General features: G+C 50.1%; 3 protein-coding genes across 3 annotated transcripts; all 3 read right to left on the bottom strand.

Moving 5' to 3' along the window:
• Window positions 1-1,714: 1,714 nt before the first annotated feature.
• Window positions 1,715-2,614, bottom strand: LMH87_007706 (uncharacterized protein; the record flags this gene model as incomplete). Its single annotated transcript, XM_056199635.1, has 3 exons — window positions 1,715-1,743; window positions 1,808-2,068; window positions 2,134-2,614. 3 exons carry the CDS (start codon window positions 2,612-2,614, stop codon window positions 1,715-1,717), a joined length of 771 nt encoding a protein of 256 aa, XP_056058065.1.
• Window positions 2,615-4,671: 2,057 nt separating this feature from the next.
• LMH87_007705 (uncharacterized protein) lies at window positions 4,672-5,079 on the bottom strand (the record flags this gene model as incomplete). The annotated part of the gene is made up of 2 exons (XM_056199634.1): window positions 4,672-5,007; window positions 5,059-5,079. The coding sequence occupies 2 exons, from the start codon at window positions 5,077-5,079 to the stop codon at window positions 4,672-4,674; spliced, it is 357 nt and encodes a 118-aa protein (XP_056058064.1).
• Window positions 5,080-12,687: 7,608 nt separating this feature from the next.
• On the bottom strand, window positions 12,688-14,638 carry LMH87_007704 (uncharacterized protein; the record flags this gene model as incomplete). The annotated part of the gene is made up of 2 exons (XM_056199632.1): window positions 12,688-13,806; window positions 13,853-14,638. 2 exons carry the CDS (start codon window positions 14,636-14,638, stop codon window positions 12,688-12,690), a joined length of 1,905 nt encoding a protein of 634 aa, XP_056058063.1.
• Window positions 14,639-20,675: the final 6,037 nt, after the last annotated feature.

The following is a 20,675-nucleotide window of genomic DNA, read 5'->3' as shown; positions in this document are numbered from 1 at the left end:
GACCCCGCCCTTGAGGAATGTAATTTGGGTCATCTTGCGATAGTAAACCTCGCTGACGGAGTAGGCAACACAAAATTGGTGGATCCCCCAACGGTCTCTTCATTGGACTCGCTGGTCCCAATTTCAGTAGCCATGCCCGCTCCGGCGGAACCAGTTCCCGATGGGCCGCTAGAAGCGGAAGCCTTAAATCCGGCGGCCGGTGCTTTCTTTTTGACAGCTCCTGTCCCTTCGGCAACTGTAACGCCAGTTACAATAAAGACTCGTCTAATCTGTGTTCCAGCGCGACTTTTTCAAGTGGTGGGGCATCGTATTCCATCGAGCGTTGAACATAGGGTCGTGACTTTTTCGCTCTCCAATGAGTCGAAGTGCCATGAGGCCGAGACGGAACGGTCCACTGGAGATTAGCCTCCCATGTGGTGGAAAGGGGATTGAGATCCGCCATAGCCGGAACATGGCTTTGAGGTCTGCGTTGAAGGAAATAGAAAACACCCGTATCTTCTGTCTTATCCACCGGCACATTCGTGGGCACTAGCAGCGGCCCATTCGGCATCAGGTTCGACTCGGGCTGGAACGGCTTGGCGAGGACCAGACCAATACGAGGGCGCGCCCGTTGGCTGCAAATCTATGGCCCTTGGTGAGGATTCATCCATCGTAGGTCCGATTCATAATGGACGAAAGCACCAGACTATCAAGAGTGCGTCTTTAAGACTTCGGATGCTTATCATTCGAGCCAGGCTACGGAAGCGGCACGTAATTACATATTATGTTAGCGCTACGTTTTATTCGATCGGCCCAGCCAGCCGGGCAACACGTTCATCTGAGCGGTGGTGACCTATTCAGCTCGTCTGCAGAGCGGGTCACAATCCGAATCAAGACGGACGATACAGCCTAGAACTTTGATCTGCTGTTGGCAGTTATAGCCCTCTCCCCCCCACGTTCCTAGTTCATGTGGCGGTTTCCGCGGGAACACAACACCAAACACAAGCCGTGCGCTACTCGTAGTATGATTGTGATGAGAATTGCAGTGGCGCACACAAACAATGGGCGCGTCTTCCGGCATCGTATTATATAGTGGTTCTAGAAACAGAACACTAAACACAAGCCGTGCGTTACCCGCGGAAACTAAACCCAAACATAAATAGCTGTACTTTTACGAAGGCGTTGCTGAAGACGCAGAAGCTACGCCTGGCTTGAAAACTTCGCTCAATTCCTAATTCGGTTTGAGTAACCTTTTGTTCCGCGGCCTTTTTGATCGTGTCTTCCAATGTTCACTTATCTGTCATTTGTTCAATGAAGAGTTCATCAGCAGCACAGGAGGGAGACGGATATATACCACTTCGGTATCTAGACCAGCTTCCTAAAAGGCTCCGCGCGAAATGCCTAGAGCTAGACTACATAACGCATGCACAGACACAACAATGTTGGTGGAAGTAAGTATTTCTCCACCATCTGCTTCTTTTCCGATATTGTGGTATCTATTAGTCTTCGTCTTTGTTCCTGAGTATTGATGTACTTTGTGCCTGATTGCGAGCGAGCTTCCCATACGTGGTTTTTCCGCATCTTGCTCGGCAAGGGGTTGTTGCCGGCGCGCCTCATCAATCTTGCAAATGTGTGAGTGAAATCCATCACTCGTCGAGGCTTGTAACAGCTTTTTTCCCTGGCTTGCAAGTCTTGCCATCTGGCGCATTTCGTCACGTAAACAATCTATTGTGCTTCATTTGAGCTCCTTTCTATCTTCGCATCCTGTCATACCATTGTCAAAAAGCGCTCAACTGCACAGCCCTTCGTACCAGTTCGTCTATCTCACCCCAGCGCTGTCGCAGAAGCGCTTGATATCTTTCACTGCTGTCGCCCAAAGCTAACACGTCTCGGCGATGCCCTTGAATTCTCCCCCGACACTTGGTCAGAAGTTCTCGCAATTTGACACCATCAATCGTGGCAGATGTCTTCTCAAACCATCCATCATCATCGCGCAGAGCCTCCTCTTCAGTTGCGGGTCCGCAAACTTGGCGCAAGGCAGCCGCAGTCTTCATCTGCTTGAGCAACGCAGCTTCTTCGGCGTTTAACTCTGAACTCATCAGATCATTAGGATCAAATCGATCGTTTGCGTTGTTTTGCAATAAGAATCCGTACTCGGCCAGCAAAAATCGTTTGAATGCTCGCCGTATGATGTGCAGGCCTCGTCACCTTTTGAATACTTTCGGTCGGCGATCATTTCATGGCTGTCAGCGCCATAGGAGACTTTGCACCCGACAGCCGCGTGGTTGAATAAATCAGCAACAGGCAGTAGCGCCAGGCGATCGCGCCAAGCATAACGAAGTGTCTGCCGGGTCTCCTGGTAGAACGCTCGGGTGCTCACAACGAACCAAGCATGCATGTAGTCTTCTGAGGCGACCTTCGGATATCCGCTCTGAAACTGCTCCCAATCTCGACCGAAAGTGCTCCGTTGCTTGTCTAACAGGCGTTTTGCGGCGCCTGGAAGCATTTTCTGGGCTGCCTCGGGCCAGAAGAAAGGAATGGAATTGAACTCCGTGACGGTTGGAATCACATTCACCCAATTTCTCGTGGGAGGGTTTAGCACAAAGTCGGCGGCCAAGAGACCATGTATCGACATTTTTGGAGGCAGTTTGGCGCGGATGTCTGCTGATACCGTTTCCAAGCCCCGCATAGCACGGGTAGGTACCGTCATCAAAACATCACCTTCCTGCCGCTAGATCAGTCTGGTAATACAATTGTGCGGCAAGAAGAGGGAGACCCCTAGTATCTGGAGATTCTTAGTTGCTATCATTCCAGTGCCACAATCTGGCTGGGCTTGGGGGCGAATGCCGCGAATTTGAACGCCTTCAAGAGCAGCCCATGCTAATAGTGAATCAAATTTGTGCATTTCGACTGAGCGGAGACATGAAAAAGATGGACGGCAGAGTTGAATATAGCGGCTACCACTTCTCGCACGGTTTCTCTGGATCAAGGGCCCGATGAGAAGTTAAATAATTCCTGCAGACGCCCGTAATGATGCCAGCTTACCAGTAAAGTCGCGTGTCAAGTAAAGTTGACAGTGCAGGACCCCACGAGTCTCCCTGCCTTTCAATTTTATCAGCTGAGTATTTGCGATGGCAGTAGAGTGTCTCCAGGCGTCTCAGCGCCGATAGCTAGCTTTCCTCAATCAACTGCTTCCTCCTATGACTAATAACTGGTCTGCGTGAGAGTATTGGTATCCGCACGGTCTCACGTGATCTACTCCGCTCTTTATACCAGTGCGACACCTCTGAAATAGCTTGCACGCCTACCAAAATGGAAGTACCTCTTTAGACTAGCCCAAAGTGGCGAATTGCAAGCAACATTAACATCACAGTGCCGACTGGCTGGACGCTTCCTGGAATGGCCTCCGACCCGTCGCCAGAGGTGCCTCAACAGGGAATTAAGGCGCTCTTCTCAACAGAGCACACGGGCGCTGCGTTCGGGGTCCGTCGCACGAGGACCCAGGCAGAACTGGCCGGATAAAGGCTGCGAGTTGGCCCGGAAGAATCCTTTATCCGGCCGGTTGTGTACACATCTCGAAAAAAAACACAGCGAAAATGCGTTCTTTTTTAGTACTCGTGCTACTGGCACGACCCTTTTTTGCTATTGGCACGAGCCTCACGTGATGCTCCTGGTGGATAGTTACCTATTTAGGCGATACTAGATAGGTACTTAGATTTATATGTGCGTTAACGCGAATTGGAAGTATCCTTAAAGTAGTGTGGAAAAAACAAGAGGGCTAGATCACGTGAGGCTCGTGCCAATAGCGAAAAAAGGTCGTGCCAATAGCACTACTCTTTTTCTTTTTGGGCGATTAGCGAGCGTTGAGAGGCAGGTGCCAGCGCGCTGGTGGTGGTGGTGGTAGAGGTGGCAGAGAAAATCGGATACAGCAGCATTTTTAAAGATACATTAATTTGTTTGTGATTCCCCATATAGAACGAGGTTCCGCACTAGCAATATCACGTGAGACTGTGCGGATAGCAAAACGCTGCTGTGCGGATAGTAGTACTCAGCGGAGATACCATCAATGTACCGGTCCGTGGTTCCAGTTCCGCTCGTGTTAGGTGGAACTGGAACTACGTGAGACTCATCTCTTTCTGGTCTCTTTAGGTAATTCCTGGATACTTGAGGTCGCTGGCAGGGGATTAGGTGGTGGCTGGGTGGCTGCCTAGCAGACCACTTCGTAGCGACGGTGGGTGTGTGGCACGTGTAGATAGCTCTTCTTGCCTCCTTCAAAGTTCAACTCTAAATAGGCTATTAGCCACTCATTTGAAATACCATCTTGTGACCAATCATTATGTTTTGGCAGGAAAACTATTGCACGGCAACCCAAAGTAAGCGCAAACTGACGACCCAACACCTCATTTTAATGCCAGGCTAGCTTACCGTGAAGTCAGCTGAAAAGTGTCTTCCGTGTCTTTGTTTGGAAACTGCCAGTGCATAAATGGAAAGCGTTCCGTCGAGTCAAGCCCTCTTCCAGGAGCGACTCCGGCGCCGTAGAACTGACGCTGACGCCGGCTAGTGAATGTTCGCTGGCAGAGCGTGAATGATCAAAAAGAGGCTGGTTGTATTCCTCGGCAAATTTTGACGGAGAAGACCATCGGTATCCGTTCTCTCTAAGCCGCATGTGTTTTCTTGGCCTTTGGCTATTTTTTACTGTTGAGAATGCTCAGTTGTTTCTCTATCATTAGTAGGCCCACTAGCCGACTTCTTTTGCGAACCAATAGAGCCTCTACATTTGCTGGCGCCGCAAAAGCACGGCTGCGCAGACTTTCCAGGAAAGAGCTGGAAGTTGTAGTCAATAGTGAGTTCACTCCGCGCCTCGATGGGCTTACCGGCCGAGAACAGTCTGAGACAAGGCCAACCCGAGCTAAACTGTACCCTCAGCCTGCAGTTTGGCTCGCAGCTGTGATTGACCTGACGAGCAAGACTGTATACGTCGGTTGCATCGCAAACAAGGCCTCCTCCAACAGCTACCATGTAATTACCCTGAGTAGCATGAAATTAGCGGTTGATACAGAAGCGACGCAGACTACCTACCCTGCGGTTACCGTAATTCATAGAGATTGCCTCGTCTCGGCTTATGTAAATGCCGTAATATTCACCGAGGAACGAGTGGGGAGGAATTTCCGAAGTACTGCGTACGCCTTGTCCTTTATCTCCTGCTTCAAAGATCTCGCAGGAGCTAAGCTTGTTATTTGAGCACCTGTTGGTGCAAGATGCACCGGCAGAGCAGTTGTCATCATCGCACCAGTAATCCATCGCCCGATTCTGACACTGGTACAAATCTTCGCATGGGCTGCCAACCTCACAGCCGCAAGATGATAGCCCTGCATATATGAGCCTCTGCTGCTTTTGGATAATGACGCGAGCTTGAGGAGAGGCCATTCTTCGCCTCGCGTCAGATGGATCCGTGGAGTGGCTGTTGTGAGCTCTCTGGCCCGATGAGTCTTGATTGGATGATCTACATGGTTTCTTGCGCAAGACTAGCCGTGCTGTCTGCCTACAGGACGACGCACTTTCTGGCAACGGACAGTCAGGGCGCGGGCATGCAGGTCCAGAAAGTTGAGCAGTGGTCGTGACCATCATAGAATGGGTAGGAGTTGCGGCGTTACTAATATGATAGCACACAACGTAGAAGCCGTGGACCTGGCGAGCGTTGATGAATAAAAGAGTCAAGAATCAGGTGAGAGCTATGTGATTCTTATATACCTAGATGTGCCGTTTTGTATTGGCCTCGAGGCGATGCTACCCGTGCTAGCCAGGTTTAGGTCACGGTGGTCCTAAAATTGCATCCATTTCAGACCATACTCTTCGTTTCTGTCGAGGAGGTGTAGGGCAAGCACGTGGTGCCGCAGCACTGACCTTCTACACTCTATAACTAGTGCTGAGCGTTCACCTACAGAGAAGCTTTAATAATAAGCTGGTCCCTGACAACGCCGACAAATCTGCACCTTGAACCATGAATACAAATGCAAGCTAGTACTTTAATGCCCCCGAAATAGCCACGGACTATTTGGCTGCTAGGCAATCACAACTATGCAATTATTTGCTGTAATAATACGATCTCCAGCACCTGGTGCTAGCAGATTTACCCACGTCAAGTGTCTCGGCTCTTACTGCTTCTAGCTGTCCGATGCTAGGGCCGTTTTGTCGAACTATTTGTGGCATGTTACACAATATCCCAAAATACTTGTCAGCTCGTCCTAAATCTTTCACCCTAGTTGCTGACATCAACTCAGAAACTCCATTGAGTCACAGGTATGTCCCATCCGTGACCCTCTACCACTTCGGTGGCTCATAGGCGCTCTTGCCCGTGATAGCAATCCCTGTTGAGTGGCAAAGATCGCAAGGACCCATAGCCACACGAACCGTGCCGCTAGAATTGATCCAATTTGATAACAGTCGACGAAACTCTGCCGTAAAAGTGTCGAGTAATTTCTTTCTAGGACGTGCTTAATTCTTTCAAAATAGCTGCACTGAAATCTCCATCAATTGAAGCTGGAGATTGCCTGATAGTTTGCTGGACCAGGTCGTCATAACATTGATTTATCCTCTCGTTTCAAAAAAATGTTCTCGGCATACACGCTAACTCCTTTCTGTAGTGCTTCACTTCTTTCAATACACAATCTCACGTCGAGAAGTGGCCTGCGCGTGTATTTGAAATGCATATACATACACTTCAATCAGTATCGTGGCTGCCTCAGTGATAGCTCATTCTAGCCGCTTGACGAAAGCTTGGATCCCTCGTCGCAGAAGAAGGTCCCTCCAACCATTTGCAACGCCACCTTTCCCAAGCTTTCAACCGAAAACATGTTTTGCATTGTCACGGATTTTGAAAATAATGCTGCAAATAGAATTTCAGGTGTGCACATGTCCCTTAGAGTGAAGCAACTCCCATCCTTCTGACGGCAGTTCTTCCGTTCGTTGGCTGGGCAGGGAAGAGGAGCAACCCAGTCTATCCTGATTTGCCCGCGGCCCTTCCATTTCCTGTTACCGTTTTACTTGGCATATTCAATTCAAAAGAAGTGCTGCAGCGTGACTTGGCGTACTTGGGAGTGCTGACTGGAGGATCTGAATTTTTGTGTAAGGAACTGCAGGCGAATGATTTGTCTTGCCTCCTCTGAGGCTTAGTAGTCGGCCTGCATTTCAGCGAGTGATGTCACTCCCGTTCCAACTGCTTGTATATGAGTTTGCAAAGCACTCTCGGTCGGCGGCTGCATTGGTGTCGAAGGAATTGAGGCCGGGTTCGAAATTGAGATAACGTCACAGTCCAGTATATGCTGAAGTACTTAAGACCTAATTCCGCGCCAGGAGGTGTGGATTCACCTTTTGCTGTACGAGATAGTATACGTGGTGTTGGCAGGCACACCCACCACGCTGACTCGGCTTTTCTTGCATCATCAGAACACACCTGCTTCCCTTGCTTTTGTTTGGCGAAAAATATTTTATTTTGGAAAGTTTTTGTCTACTCTCATTTCATTATGGTCTGTAGAGTCATGTCCGGTTCCAACCAACGCTACGAAACGTTCAGACTCGATGTCATGTATACTTTGATTGGCTTATTGTTCTTGAATTGATTTTTTGTTAGAAGCTGCTGTCGAAGGTCGGCTAGCGATGCTCCGAGCATAGTATCTATGATGAGAGCGTGGGCATGCTTCAGTAATGTCCTGGCCAGGTCCAAGGGCTCCTGTCCGCCGAGGCCTGGTTGACAATTTTCCTCGAGAATTCTATGACTTCATATTCATGATAACAGGGCCCAGTCAGGACTATCTGTTTATGCGTAGTTGCTCACTCGATATCAAAATTTACGCTGTGCCCAATCAGTTTGTTTCCTACAACAGCCGTAAAGGAAACGCAAGCCAACATGGGCAGAATCAATAATGGCACGGGGCAACTGGGAGTTGATGAGAATTGAACTCTACGTAATGCGTGTTGCAACGATGGCGGTATGTTGTAGTCAATGAGATTGAAGACTAGAGCGTCACATCTAAGATTCTTCTCCAAACACTAGCTATATAGAATAGTGGATACTCTCTGAGCACTATGTTTTACACAGAATGGGGAGCGCCTTAGATGAGCCCCGTGTTGGGTCGCGAGCTATGTTGGGGTGCTCCATGCGGCACCTATGGCTTTCTCGCCCCTGATAGAGCTTTTTAGTCCTGTTCTGTTTTCCTGTGCCTTCTTTGCTCCCTCCCTTTCGTTACACCGCGTGAGAACACGCTGACTATTTATAGTAAACTGCAAAGATTCTGCAATATTCTGTAGGTAGCGTCAAACTCTACTTAACCATGACAGAAAAAGCAGTTCTGTGCCAACTACTCCCCTGTTCGGCTTACTGTGTAGTTTGTTGCTGCTTGCTGCTCGATGCCGGGCATATCCAAGAAAAGAAAAGCCAGAAGCATGCCCACCCGGGTGGTTGCCTCTGATTCGGTTTCAGCTCTCCACGAGACTGCTCGTGATCTGCTTGAGCTTCGGGAGAGGCCGATTTCACCCCGAGAAACTCTGTGAACCTAACTGAGCCCCTCAGAAATCTACATGCATGATATGGAATACTCCACAGGGCAAGTGGTTACAGGCGGGAGCTGCCGAAAAAAGCTTGTTTCTGCCAGGGTCTTCAGTCATCTACCCTTCACCACACCCGTGGAAAAGTAAGAGAAATCCAGCCTTCTGACTCGTTGACTAGAAGCGGAGTAACATATCTGCACCACAAGAAAACAGCACGGAACTGGTCAACCGAAGCCTCAAGTGGCCACGTTCCACACTGACATTATATACAGTTTAGGTTATAAGCATTTATGTATCCCCGCTGTCTTACACGCCCACGTCTCTTCTTTGATGCGAAAATAGGTATCGCTTCCCAGTTTGGTGCTGTCGAGTCTCCATTCGCGCCAAACGCCGTCTGAGACTTATGGTCCATGCATCGCATCTCCAATTGACCCAGTAGTCAACAAGTTGCGCGATTTCCCACCGTGGCTTTGTTAGATTAACATATACTACCTTGCCGCCCTTAAGGTGCACCGCAGTAGCGAAACGTCGGAATAGAGTGCAAGGGCCGTTGAATTTCAGGCTTGTTCCAAGAACAATCAGCATTTCCGCCTTCCCTGCATCTTTCTCAATAAAGAACCCAATTTCATGCTCTTGAGGGTGTTGTTCGTCAGAGCATACAATGCCGGGATAGAGCTGCGCAACGGCGATCCGACGCATGTTACGGCGTACCCTGGCCTCACATCTCTCACGACAGTAGTGGCATTCAAATCGTCCATGCGGGGGTTTTGACGATTCCATGCTCTCCCGGTCGTATACTATCCAGTCAAACTCAGAGTGGCAAACCCTACATTTCAAGATTCGGATTTGGCCGTGTAAGACTATGCATGTGGGGGCTCTGGCCGTCTTGGAAGACATGTTCGTGCTCAATCCGGTGAGAGCCTCGAGGCCGTCTACATTCTGGGTATACAGGCGCAGGAGCTTTCCTTTGTCCCGCAGTAGAAGAAATAATCTGTGTGTTTTGGTGGGCTTGCCTCGCAAAGCGGCGTCACGAAGGCTGATAGCCTGCTCCCAAAAGTCTTTGTGGCCTTTCTCCGTTCCTAGGGAAGCCAGTCGAAATTCTTTTCCATTTCTATAGCGACCACCCTCCGAGTGATAGTCCTAAGCTAGTTAGCAGTTTATTAATGGAGAATGTGAGAAACAAACGGGAATTCCAGCATCCGTGCTGATTCCTGCGCCAGTTAAAGCGATGATGTTCTTCTTCCTAGCTATGAGCTCAGCGATCTCGCCTAGCGTATCGTCTTTAGGATGCACTTCTAACATCTGTCCTACGCTGAAATTATATTTGAAGCTTCTTGACTTGTATTGAGATAGAAGACGAAATTATATCCTGTCCAACGATGGGGCCGACTAGTTTTATATATCTGAACTCACACATGAAGCCCCTGAGCAGGCTTTTTTATCGTTACTGAGTGCACGCTATAAATAGAGCCGCGGCGACAGTTGTATGTATATTCATGCAGTTATATCCGATAGCTCTTCTGCTCGTCTCTTTCCAACGTGGAGGGCACACGGCGGCATGCGTTACGTACTAGGAAGGGGGCCGGAGTAGTTTTGCGTAATTGTGACAAGAAGAAAGAACATCTCGGCATTACAGTGTCCATTGATCTCGCTTGCTATTGTTTTGCTCAAAACCACATTCTGGTCCGACTTATACTTCGTTCCATAAAAGAAAAACTTGCTGAGGCCGATGCTCTGCTGGTAGAAATATCGCCATAGTCTCCGAATTTAAATCCAGCGGAGTTTTCTTTCGGTTCACTCAAGCAGCACATTGCATCACGGGCGCCGGAGGATGAGGATTTAATCAGAGCTGACTTCAAGTCCTACCTGCGAATGAAGATCAATACCTTGGGCAAGGGAAAGATAGGCAAGAGATGGGCACGAGGGCATTTCAGAAAGGCACAAATCTTTGTTCATTAGTCAGGGTAACAGTCTCAGGGGACAAAGAGTATATTGTCGCTACGCATCAGTCATCCAGACTCCCTGAGGCACTTGCTAGGCACATTACGTACTGCGAAACGGACGATTGTAATTCGCGTACCAAGTCGTAACAAGCTAGATTCCCTTTGCTTTGTACGCATTGTAGCTTATCAGCTATGGGCCGGACGAATGCCCCGCGGCCCAGCATTGTCCTTGTCCGCGAAATCTGTAGACTTTGAGAAGCTGAAAAGCGGACTCATGCGAAACCAGAATGGGAGGCCGGGATTCCAGCAGAGAGTGGAGTGAATATTGCATGAATACCCTCGTTCCGGACCTAGGCAACACTTGATATCTTCTTTCGTTACGGGCAGAGTGTTCTCACTCTCTCGTCAACCCCCAGAGAGTTCACGAGATCAGAATGTATTGCTATATAATCATAACAGCCAATTCTTGCGTACTTCTAGCTGCATACTTTGAAGAGCCTGCCGATACTCTGCCGCTAGTTTTCCGATACATGATTCCAATATTGCCCTACCTTGGAAGAGGTGATTTTCAGGCGCATTCCGACATAAATCGTCGGTCACCTTGACTTTAGGCGAGCGTAGTAATCTCAGCAGACACTCATCCTTATACCCAAGCACTGCCATAGATAGCGCTTCTTGTAAGATGGTGCTGTTAAGCTGTATTTCGTCGCAGTTTAACAGCCACGCAACAAGATCCGCTCTATCCCTTACGGCAATGACAAGAGCCGCCCGGCCACGGTCCGGCCAACGAGTCTTAACATCTAGTTCGCTCTCGTCCGTGCTCGCGCTCGCTCTCCAAGTCGTTATCGTATTGTATATCCTCGGCCATCCAGCAAGGGTTTTTTGGTTCACGTCCACACCATTATTGTACAACAATTCTACCACTTCCACGCTTTAATAGCCCGCTATGTGGCGTGGAATTTTGGGCTTCTTTAGCTTATTACTATAACGTGTCCTAATGTGGCAGCGGGCTAATCCTACTGTTCGCATTTTCTCCTGGCTTTACATATCATGATTTATGCTTTATTCGGTTGCATTGAAAAAAGTCTGCGTGAAGCAACGCCGGAAGAGGCTTAGCCTGCCACAGATCAAACCTAGAGCAGCGCCTCGAAAACCGGCAAACGTATTCGTAAGTTGTGAACGAACCAGGCCACTCCAGCCAATTCCCTCTTTAGAAGTCGACAGAGATCATGCGCGACTAGACGACTGTCGTTCCACTACTTATTCGGCTGGTAGCAGCTAGGCCACTAGCATATAGCATTTGTCAAGCTGGATGCGTTGCGGTTGTGATAGCCTGCTACGCCGCCGTTGGCGCGACCCTAGGCGCCACAGAGCGCGCATCTGCGGCGCCCACAGTCGTTGCCTGCAACCTTGCGTTTGGAAAGTGCCAGGCAGCTTACTCAATCGCTGGATTTTGTCCCAGTGCTTAAGATGATAATTACAGATAAGCCAAATAGCCTTATCGATCCAAAGGTACGCAACAGCTATGGGATTTGTGCGTCAACCACCATGCTAGTCGCTAGTAACATAAGACGAGTTACTTTTTGCTACCGCAGTTCGAAAAGAATTTGCGAAACTTACTATATTAAAATAAATATAGAGACACCATTCTCTCCTCTCTACTCGTCATAGTGAGTACCATCTTGGGACCTGTTTTGGCGGCATTTGACTTTGTCTAACTTTGATTTACGTGCAAGCCGGGCCCCCACGGGACCTCAGTGATTCGAGAAAATGATTCTCCGGCAGGCTGCTCGCGTTTGAAATCGACGTGAGGGAAATAATACAGCCTGAATACGGGTTCGAACAGAACAGCCATCTATCCTACCCAGTCGTACAGAGTAACAGTCAACACCTCTATCCAGTCGCCGGCAATATAAAGCGCCGGGATGGTGATTATAGCGCTGAATGGTTTGCGCACTTGTGAGGCCCGAGTTATTTTTTGCGTTATTCACAGTCTTCAGTCATTCCGGCCTTGTTTTTAAATCTAGAAACCACTACAATAAGGAAGACTATCTTGTCTACGGCAGCCACACTAGAGAGGAATTGGGTACGGGGCATGACCAAACAGGAACAGATACATAACTATCAACTAGAATAGACTTAATAGACATGAAAAAAATATACGCGGCAAAGCAGCAAAGCAGAAATATGACAAATAGCAAACGATGCTACGACCGGATTATGCTGGGAAAGCACCGGGCATCCTGTACATCGTTTCGAACCAGGGATCAGTCTCTGGCTGGGCACGGGCGGCTGCTCTCGGCGCCTTGCGCTTTTGAACGCCTTGGGTCACAGAAGGCTTCTGGCCGGGCAAGCTCTCTTTTGGCGCAATTGACGGCTTGGCAGCCGCGACCCCTTGGGCGACTCGTGCGGCGGGATGCCTTCGGGCCGCGTTTTCTTCCGGAACGACCTTTCTCTCGCCGCCTCGCCCCAGGATATCGATAGTGAACAAATCTCTTCTCTGCGGCATATTTGTGCAAAATTCTGGCTTTGCTGGCATCTGAGGCCGTTGCACAGGCTTTCTTTCAAACAGGTTTTGCCTCTTTGCGGGCCATTTGAATGCGCCTGGTTGCAGAGGAGCACGGTTGATTCCTGCAGGAAATTTTGTCCGCCTATATCGAAAGATAGCATTTGGAAGGTCTCTAATGTCTGGAGCGTTCACTGGAAGCAACTCCGGAACCTTCTGCTTGTCTGTTGTTAGCCCATCGCCCTGGAAGTTTTTGACCAGCATCTGTGCTGCTGTCGCACGTTTGCGGCTGTCAATGACGGCCAGCTCATGGATACTTCCCAGAGTGTCCCAATGGTCCGAGATAGTCGAAATGACCCATTCCAAATGGCTCCAGTATTCATTGAACTTGCGAGCGCGATAACCGGCCAGGTCAAGGGTCCGAAGGATCGTCATGAGGAGAGACCACATATCCACAGCGACTGTATATTCCTGGTGTTGGAATACTTCCGGCGCCATAAACTGCGGGCTGCCGCAGAAGCTTTGTGCAAAGCACTCAGACTTGGCGAGCCCAAAATCGGCGAGACAGAAGAACGGGCGGTCATTTTTCAGAATGTATAGAACATTCCCAGGCTTCAAGTCTCGGTGGATGAAACCTCTCTGGTGGAGATAGTCAAGACCTTTCAAAATATCACGGTAGGCCAACCATGCGAGATCACTATTAGACAGCTGCACTGGCCTGGGCTGCGTTCCTATCAGATCTTGCAAACTGCCACACTGCAAGCTCATGAAAATATGCGCTACAGTTCGCGGGCTGTCAACTTTGTCTCCAAAATATTCAACGATGTTGGGCTGTGCTTGTTAGCGCGGATAAAGACTTGAGTTAGAACAGACATACATGGCGCAACTGGCGCAGTATCTCCCGCTCCTGATCGAGAAATTTCCATTCACCTGGGTTGAGGGGCCGCAGCACCTTTACCGCAATGACCATGTTCGGGTTTTTTGGGTCGCATGCTTTGTACACGGCTCCAAAGGCGCCAGTCCCAATCGGCTTCTTCTCCAACTTAAATCTGGCGAGATCGCCCGCGCTGGTCTGGTAGTCGGTCGCGGCAACGACTACATGCTGGGTTTTCGTACTATCCTCCCTGGCAGGCCACAATTGGGTGTCAGCCAGTCTGGGTTGTCTCGGCAGTGCAACCCTGCGCCATGCCTGCAGAGCTGAAGTAAGCTTTGATGTTGGGTGATGCCAAAGAACGTCGAACTCGGCTGTTTTCATTTCGTTGTCGTGATCAATGCGAATTGCAATTTTGCAAAAACCAGAGCTGCTGTCAACCTGCCGGGGGCTGTTCGATAAAAGCTCTTGGGTTTTGCCCTTGCTACCGTATGCTTGGCACGAGGCATTGCTCGAGTTGTCGACGAATATGATGCAGCTCCCGGTCTCCCCTACCAAAAAGGCGCACTGAACTCTAGAAACAGGCCACTTCGGCGGAAGGACAATGTCCCCGTCGCGACCTATCGTTGCAATGTAACGAGCCTCGTTACCCGCGGCTCTAGAACTGTACTGGCCGAGGTCCAAGACTTGTTCCCCCTCATGAACAAAGTCTCGATTCGAGTCTAGATTGACAATTTCGCTTGCCGCAGTGTTACTAGGCTTCAGCGAGATGAGTACATTGTGTCGATTCATTTCGTAGTTTTGTTGAATGAGGTCAAATGATGCAGCAGTGAACAGGTTTGCGGGCTTCCGACGGAAGGGAGTTCTTCATATGAGCGAGGAGAGACAATACAGATGCGTTCGTCGGTGGAGTTACGAAACAGTCATTGTGCCGAGCCAGGAAACGCTCGATCAAGCCATTGGCGATAGGTTCTCGGTTCACGAAGGCTGTGCCTAGCCCCTCCACTGTCGAGCACAAGAGGTACAGCCCATGGCATCGGCGCAACAGGGCGACGCTGGCAGCTGAGATCGATTGGATGCGGCTACGCGCGGAGTCAAGTAGGCTTGCTTCAGGTGGGTTTCGGGGCGGCACTTCATCGTTCGTTCGTTTCGCTAGCCGCCGAGAGCACTCACACCCTGCGATACAGTTGGTCAAAAAGGCCCCACCCCTAGTTTTCCCCGAACGCGTCCCAGCACAGTGCGACACTATGTGGGGTTGACTATTCACTCTACGCCCATGGGCGAACATGCCGCAACTATGGCTCTTTTGTTGACATGTTCACAAAACATCGCCATGTTGGCCAGCGTCTTCAACTATTTTACACGTCGAGCTTCTGATAGTACACGTCGAGGTTCTGATCCACCTCCATTGTACCAGACGAACGATCCCCTATCCGAACCGTCGTCGATTCCCAGCGAACAAGATACATCTGCAAGCGAAGGGCTAAATGAAACGCCCCAGAGGCGGTTCGCTTACCACATCGCACTACGAAAAAAGCAACAACTCGAGCAATGGAGCAGGACATGGATGGACATCAGGCTTTACCAAAACCAAAACCTGGAAACACAAAACACAGACGCCCGCGACTGGGTCATCAAGCAATGGCAAATCTATGGCATTTGGGTCTCTACATGGCCAGTTACAGGCCCAGGTGACCAGGAGAAGTGGGAGTGCGGTAGCCCGGAGGGTATCCCTGATTGCCTGTTCTCTATGGAGCTGGTGTGGGAAATTCAACACAATATACGGATAGGGAAGCCTGTGTTGCTTCCATGTCTCGCCGCCGCTCAAACCCGCCTCCCGGCGGTTATTCCGCCAGTAAAACTGCAGCCTCACGATCTTGGCGTGAGGGCACTAGGTCAACTACTGGAGCGCTGGGAAGACGAGGGGTTCTCTTCGTCTACGATACAACAATCTACCTTGGCTCATCGTCGGGATCTCGGGGACCTTTACGAGTGGCTTCCAAGGCTGGCACGCGACATGCTAGACTCGTTAAACGTTACCAGCTGGCATGATTTGCTTCGCGGATGGGAAGGGAAGATCGGAGACTATACATCAGATCTGCTTGGCGTTCCGCTCCCGCCCGGGTCGCAGGAGCGTGCGATCACAGCCGTGAGAGCAGTCCAGGCCGAGAGCCTTAGAGTTGAGGCACTTCGCCGAGTATCGCCCCTCGAGGCTCCTGCGTCGCAGCAAGAAGTAACCCGTGCTGCGAGATCGGACGGAATGGATAGCCCTGGAGCCGAAGAGATGAGAGACACACCCGGTCGTCAGTCTCGCGCAGTCGAAATGTCCGGCATGTCTGAACCCTCGATCGAGTCACGAGAGATGCCAACCGGGGCTGCCCACGATGCACCTGAGCCCACCAACCGGCGTTCTATTCGCAGTGCGCGGCGCCATGCGACAAGGCCTACGATAGTGGCTAATAGCGTGCGGAACGAGGACATTGCCCGCCGCAGAACTGCGGTCAGCGCTACGACTGCGGAAGGCATGGGAAGCTCAGGGAGTATTGCGTTGCGTCGCCAGCCTCGCCGTACGCGGGGTGTAAAGAGACGCCGAGGTGCATGAGCATTACAAAGCGTTGAACAATCGGGAATTTGAGAGTTTGATCATATCCCTAATGATGATTGCCTGCCTGCGATGGCTGGTTAGTCTCTCCTCTTCAGACAGAGTGCATCTATCCAGCTGCCTGGTGCAGCCTGGAAGCATTGAAATCGAGCTGTATATAGATTAATCCATAAGATCTCTTGAATACTAGTACCGAATATCCCTACGATTTCTAGTCCTTTCGTGTATGAGCCGGGCTGTAGACTAAATCTGCGAGGGGGGGACGGGCCTCCACGCGAGGCAGTACTGACTTGTACTATGCCAGCACCTTCCCCCGGCTTCGCCAAAGGCTACATGCTAATTTCATTTAGCATGGCCTAGTAGGATGCCATCACAAGCATCTCCCGTTCGCACGCAACTGCAGGGGAACGCCACGAGCGCCTAGTGGTTGGCTGACGAACCGCTGCTGTAGAACAAACCGCATTTGTGAAACAAGCAAATCGACTCAGCCTCAGCCGTGCGTACCAGGGACACTCTGAAGAGTCACGACGGCTAACAGCATGCGTGAATTTGACAGCACGGGTACGGCGTGGAACCGAGCAACTTTGTCACGCTGGAGGCACTATCCATAGTAATGTGACTCATACCTTGACGCCAGCAGTGCGCCAGCGCTTCCGTAGCGAGTTAGGCAACAGCACGGTCTTCCAGAGTTTCGGTCTATTAGAGCTCGTGCTTCACTGCAACGCGCACCTCGTAAGGTCGTCAGGAAAGGCCATCTCGGCGCCGGCGCTAAGGCCAATCACGCTACATTCACGCACCCACAGCTTTGCAATGGCGATTTGTTTCGTCCAGACTACAGTAGTTTAAGAGAGGTATCACTTTAGTACTGAGGTCAGATTCGCGAATAGCAGCTGCGTTGAGCGTCTTTATTTCGTGTTGCTCGTTGCATGCACATTGCGAGTGGTGGCTTTCAGCGCCTTGCACAGCGCCGCGATCGTTGGGTAAGATCGCTACCAGTAGGCTGCTTTCACGGCACCCGGTCAGGCGCCGGCGGCGCTCTTCCTGGCAGAATGTCAGCCTGTCATTGGTTGGCGCACGGTGCTGGCATTTATTTTGACCAAAACTGGAAAGAAGCTACCCGGCAGGAGCCTCGCGACCAGGAGACGGGCGCGTAGCACTGCATTTTTATTGGCCTGCGTTGGCTGATTTTGATCCCGGTAGCGATCCTCGAGCCAAGCAGTCTTGCAGGAGCGAAGTTTTACATCCGGTAACGCGTTCACGTTCACGGTGCCGCAGAATTTGCCTAGGGTAAACCAGTAGGAAGGGCCACGGTAGCGTCGCTACTGACTCTCCGATGTTCGAGAATCTGCTGCCACAGCGGTGCGGGAGGTCTCGGACAAAAATCCTATTGTGGTCGAGGGTACAGGCCGTTGATGTCGTCTTACATAAACCAGGTGGCGATACACCTGAAGCTGCGGGGAGCTAGACACCACTTAACCAGTGGCTTTTCGCATCCGCACAGTGCAGGGACGAGCGACCTGCGCAGACCTGCGCCGACCTGCGCAACACACGTACACGCCTAAATTTGATAGCGTCGCTCTTATACCAGCATGCACCTCAGATCAGCATCCGCATCAAGGTACAAAGCCGTAGAGATTGCGCTGCCAGGAGGTACAAAGGCCGGGCACCCTGGCAGCCCGGGGTACGCGTCGCGGCGGATACCCAGCACCTAAGTCGTGAAGCCTGCGGCTGGAAGCGCAGCGTGTCAGGGAGCGCGCATATCCGACTAAGCAACAGTCGCACCTAATGAAGGAACGTTATGTGCCGACAATACCCTATCCCAAACTTAATCCGCGTTTCTAAATGCTGCAAGACGTAGCGATAGCGCTCTAAAAAAAACAAAGTGTCCTTCAGATACTCTATCGGCCCATAAAACTAATCAACTCACACTGAACAGCGTCTATAACCTCTCAAGTATGACCTTCAAGCATCACCATGGCCACATTCCACGCTTACGTGCGAGATGCGAAGGTACGAAGAGAAGTGACATGCTGTCATCGTAGCACTTTGCAGAACAGCCACAACCACATCTACAAATAAGGATACCCAGCACACACATGAGAAGACCAGCCGACCTGTTGGTCTTCCCTTCCGGCCGCCAGGCGCGACGAGTCTCTGTTAGAATCCTTCACATCGCAACAGAATCATCTGAATCGGTCGAGGTACAAGATGGCAGCGCATCTAGGCTGTTCCGTCTGACGATAATTCACTTAGCACCTTTCGACAAAATAATTTTCTTCTACACATCTACGGCGCCGAATCTCTTAAGAATTAATCCTATAGTGCGCGCCAGGCCAGGCCCGGGGCTGGGTAAGTTTACGATAAACAATGTCGCTTACTAACCGTACCAACGCAAATATAACGTTGACGACGCTCTCAGTCCAGAAAACTAGACCTGTCTGCATCTTGCTATCTAAGTCAGACTCGAACGTGCCTAGCGCAGAGAAATAACTATTAAGCATAAAAACCAACACCATAGAGAGAAATGCACAACCGACCGCCCGGACGGCAGAAGCGGCTATAGTAATAGGACAGTATCGTTTTCTGCACTTAGCGACTAGAAGAAAATTAAGAGCCGATGATAGAAAGAAACATGCCGCCGTAAGTATGTCTATATATATAATTATAGAGTAGCGGTGTCACGGGTTAGACCCTTAAGGAGACTCGGGCTGAAGCCCTCGTTGCATCGTCACGATGAGATGGACCGCGACCGCGCGGTCACGATACCCATGTCCAACGGTTACCTACTCAACCACGCCATGGTCAGTGCGTCGACGATATTTCAGGAGAGATCCAGGGGACCTCTCCTCTTAATTCTTTAATTCTTCCTCTTTGTATAATACCAAGATCGTTTAGATAGATTGAATAAATCGTCCAAACCCTCACAAGCGGACACAATGCTTCTTCCCGGCCATTCTAGAATATCTATATATAGAGCCTAGGGTCACTGTAATAGTGTTATCTATACCTTAATTATACTATATAATACTTAGTAGATGAAACTTGAAATATCGTACCTCCATGCCATGAAGTGAAAAATGCCGCTCTTTAACTAGAGTTGCTAGTCAATATAGCGATCATGATTACCAGTATGGCTACGCTAAGCGCCCAATTTGTAAGATATATCGTCCTGAGTCTTCGCTCGTCCATATTTACTGCCGATTTACCGATAATGGAGTGGCATTGCTAACACGCTATAGTAAGTACACTCGTCTCGCTGAGAACAGACGCCGCTTCAGCCGCTATATATAGGACGCTAAACACCTAAGAAATGGCCTTCAAGCCAGCCATTTAGAGCAAGGACCACACGAAAGGTCGCGCTGCCAGCGAAGAAAACGTGGATAAGAGCAGAAACGGGAAGCTGATAGCTTATACGGTATCCCCTTAGCAGTGCGAAGGCAACACAAGGTCACTTGCAGGGTTTGTAACCAATCAGAACACGCGCTAAAAAAGGTACTTGTTTTTATTAGGCAGGCGTACTATGATAGAAGTACCAGCATTTATCCGAGTTACAAAGAGCTACATTACATTCCAGGCACCTGTAGCGACTCTTCGTGATCCTCTTGTTGCCGCTTATTGGTGCCAGCGCAGGCCGATTTTGACGCTTTTGACTGCTTTGAGTACGTACTTGACGATAGGTAACGCCTTTACAAGCGAGGCACGCCGAAGGATACTTATGACGGACACGATTATGCTGTGCAATAGGCGTAATCTTGTCGCCAGACCGATATCTTTGACGTGATGCTCCGTGGCGACTATACTGCTCGATGAGGGCGTCAACAAGGCGCTGGCGCCACTCTTTTTGACTCTTGGAAGGTGCAAAATTCGTCGCCTTCTTCTGTATCAAGAAGCTGTTGACAAGAACAGTCTCAAGAAGGAAGGTCCACGCAATTGCGTGCCAATTACCATAGCGAACACGGTGGTCTTGACTAGACGAAGCTTTAAGCTGATCGCCAATATCAACAGCGCCCATAAAGTCATTATAAGCGGCTGCAAAAGACGGCACAGAGAGTGTTTTTACTGCCTCGTCACCAAATATTCGCTGTATCGGCCGTGCTCGTGGCTGCTTAGTTGTCGGGCGGCGCCGTACGCGTTGTTCGAACTCATCGCCGGTAAAGACAGTAGTTAACATTAATACAAGCGCGTTATCTTTCCAGGCAATCTGGTTGACCTAAAACAACTTAGCTA

Source organism: Akanthomyces muscarius (assembly GCF_028009165.1).
Source record: "Akanthomyces muscarius strain Ve6 chromosome Unknown contig_11, whole genome shotgun sequence".
Taxonomy (NCBI): Eukaryota; Fungi; Ascomycota; class Sordariomycetes; order Hypocreales; family Cordycipitaceae; genus Akanthomyces; species Akanthomyces muscarius.
The sequence above is the reverse complement of the archived record's forward strand: the minus strand, read 5'-3'. Positions and strand labels throughout refer to the sequence as shown.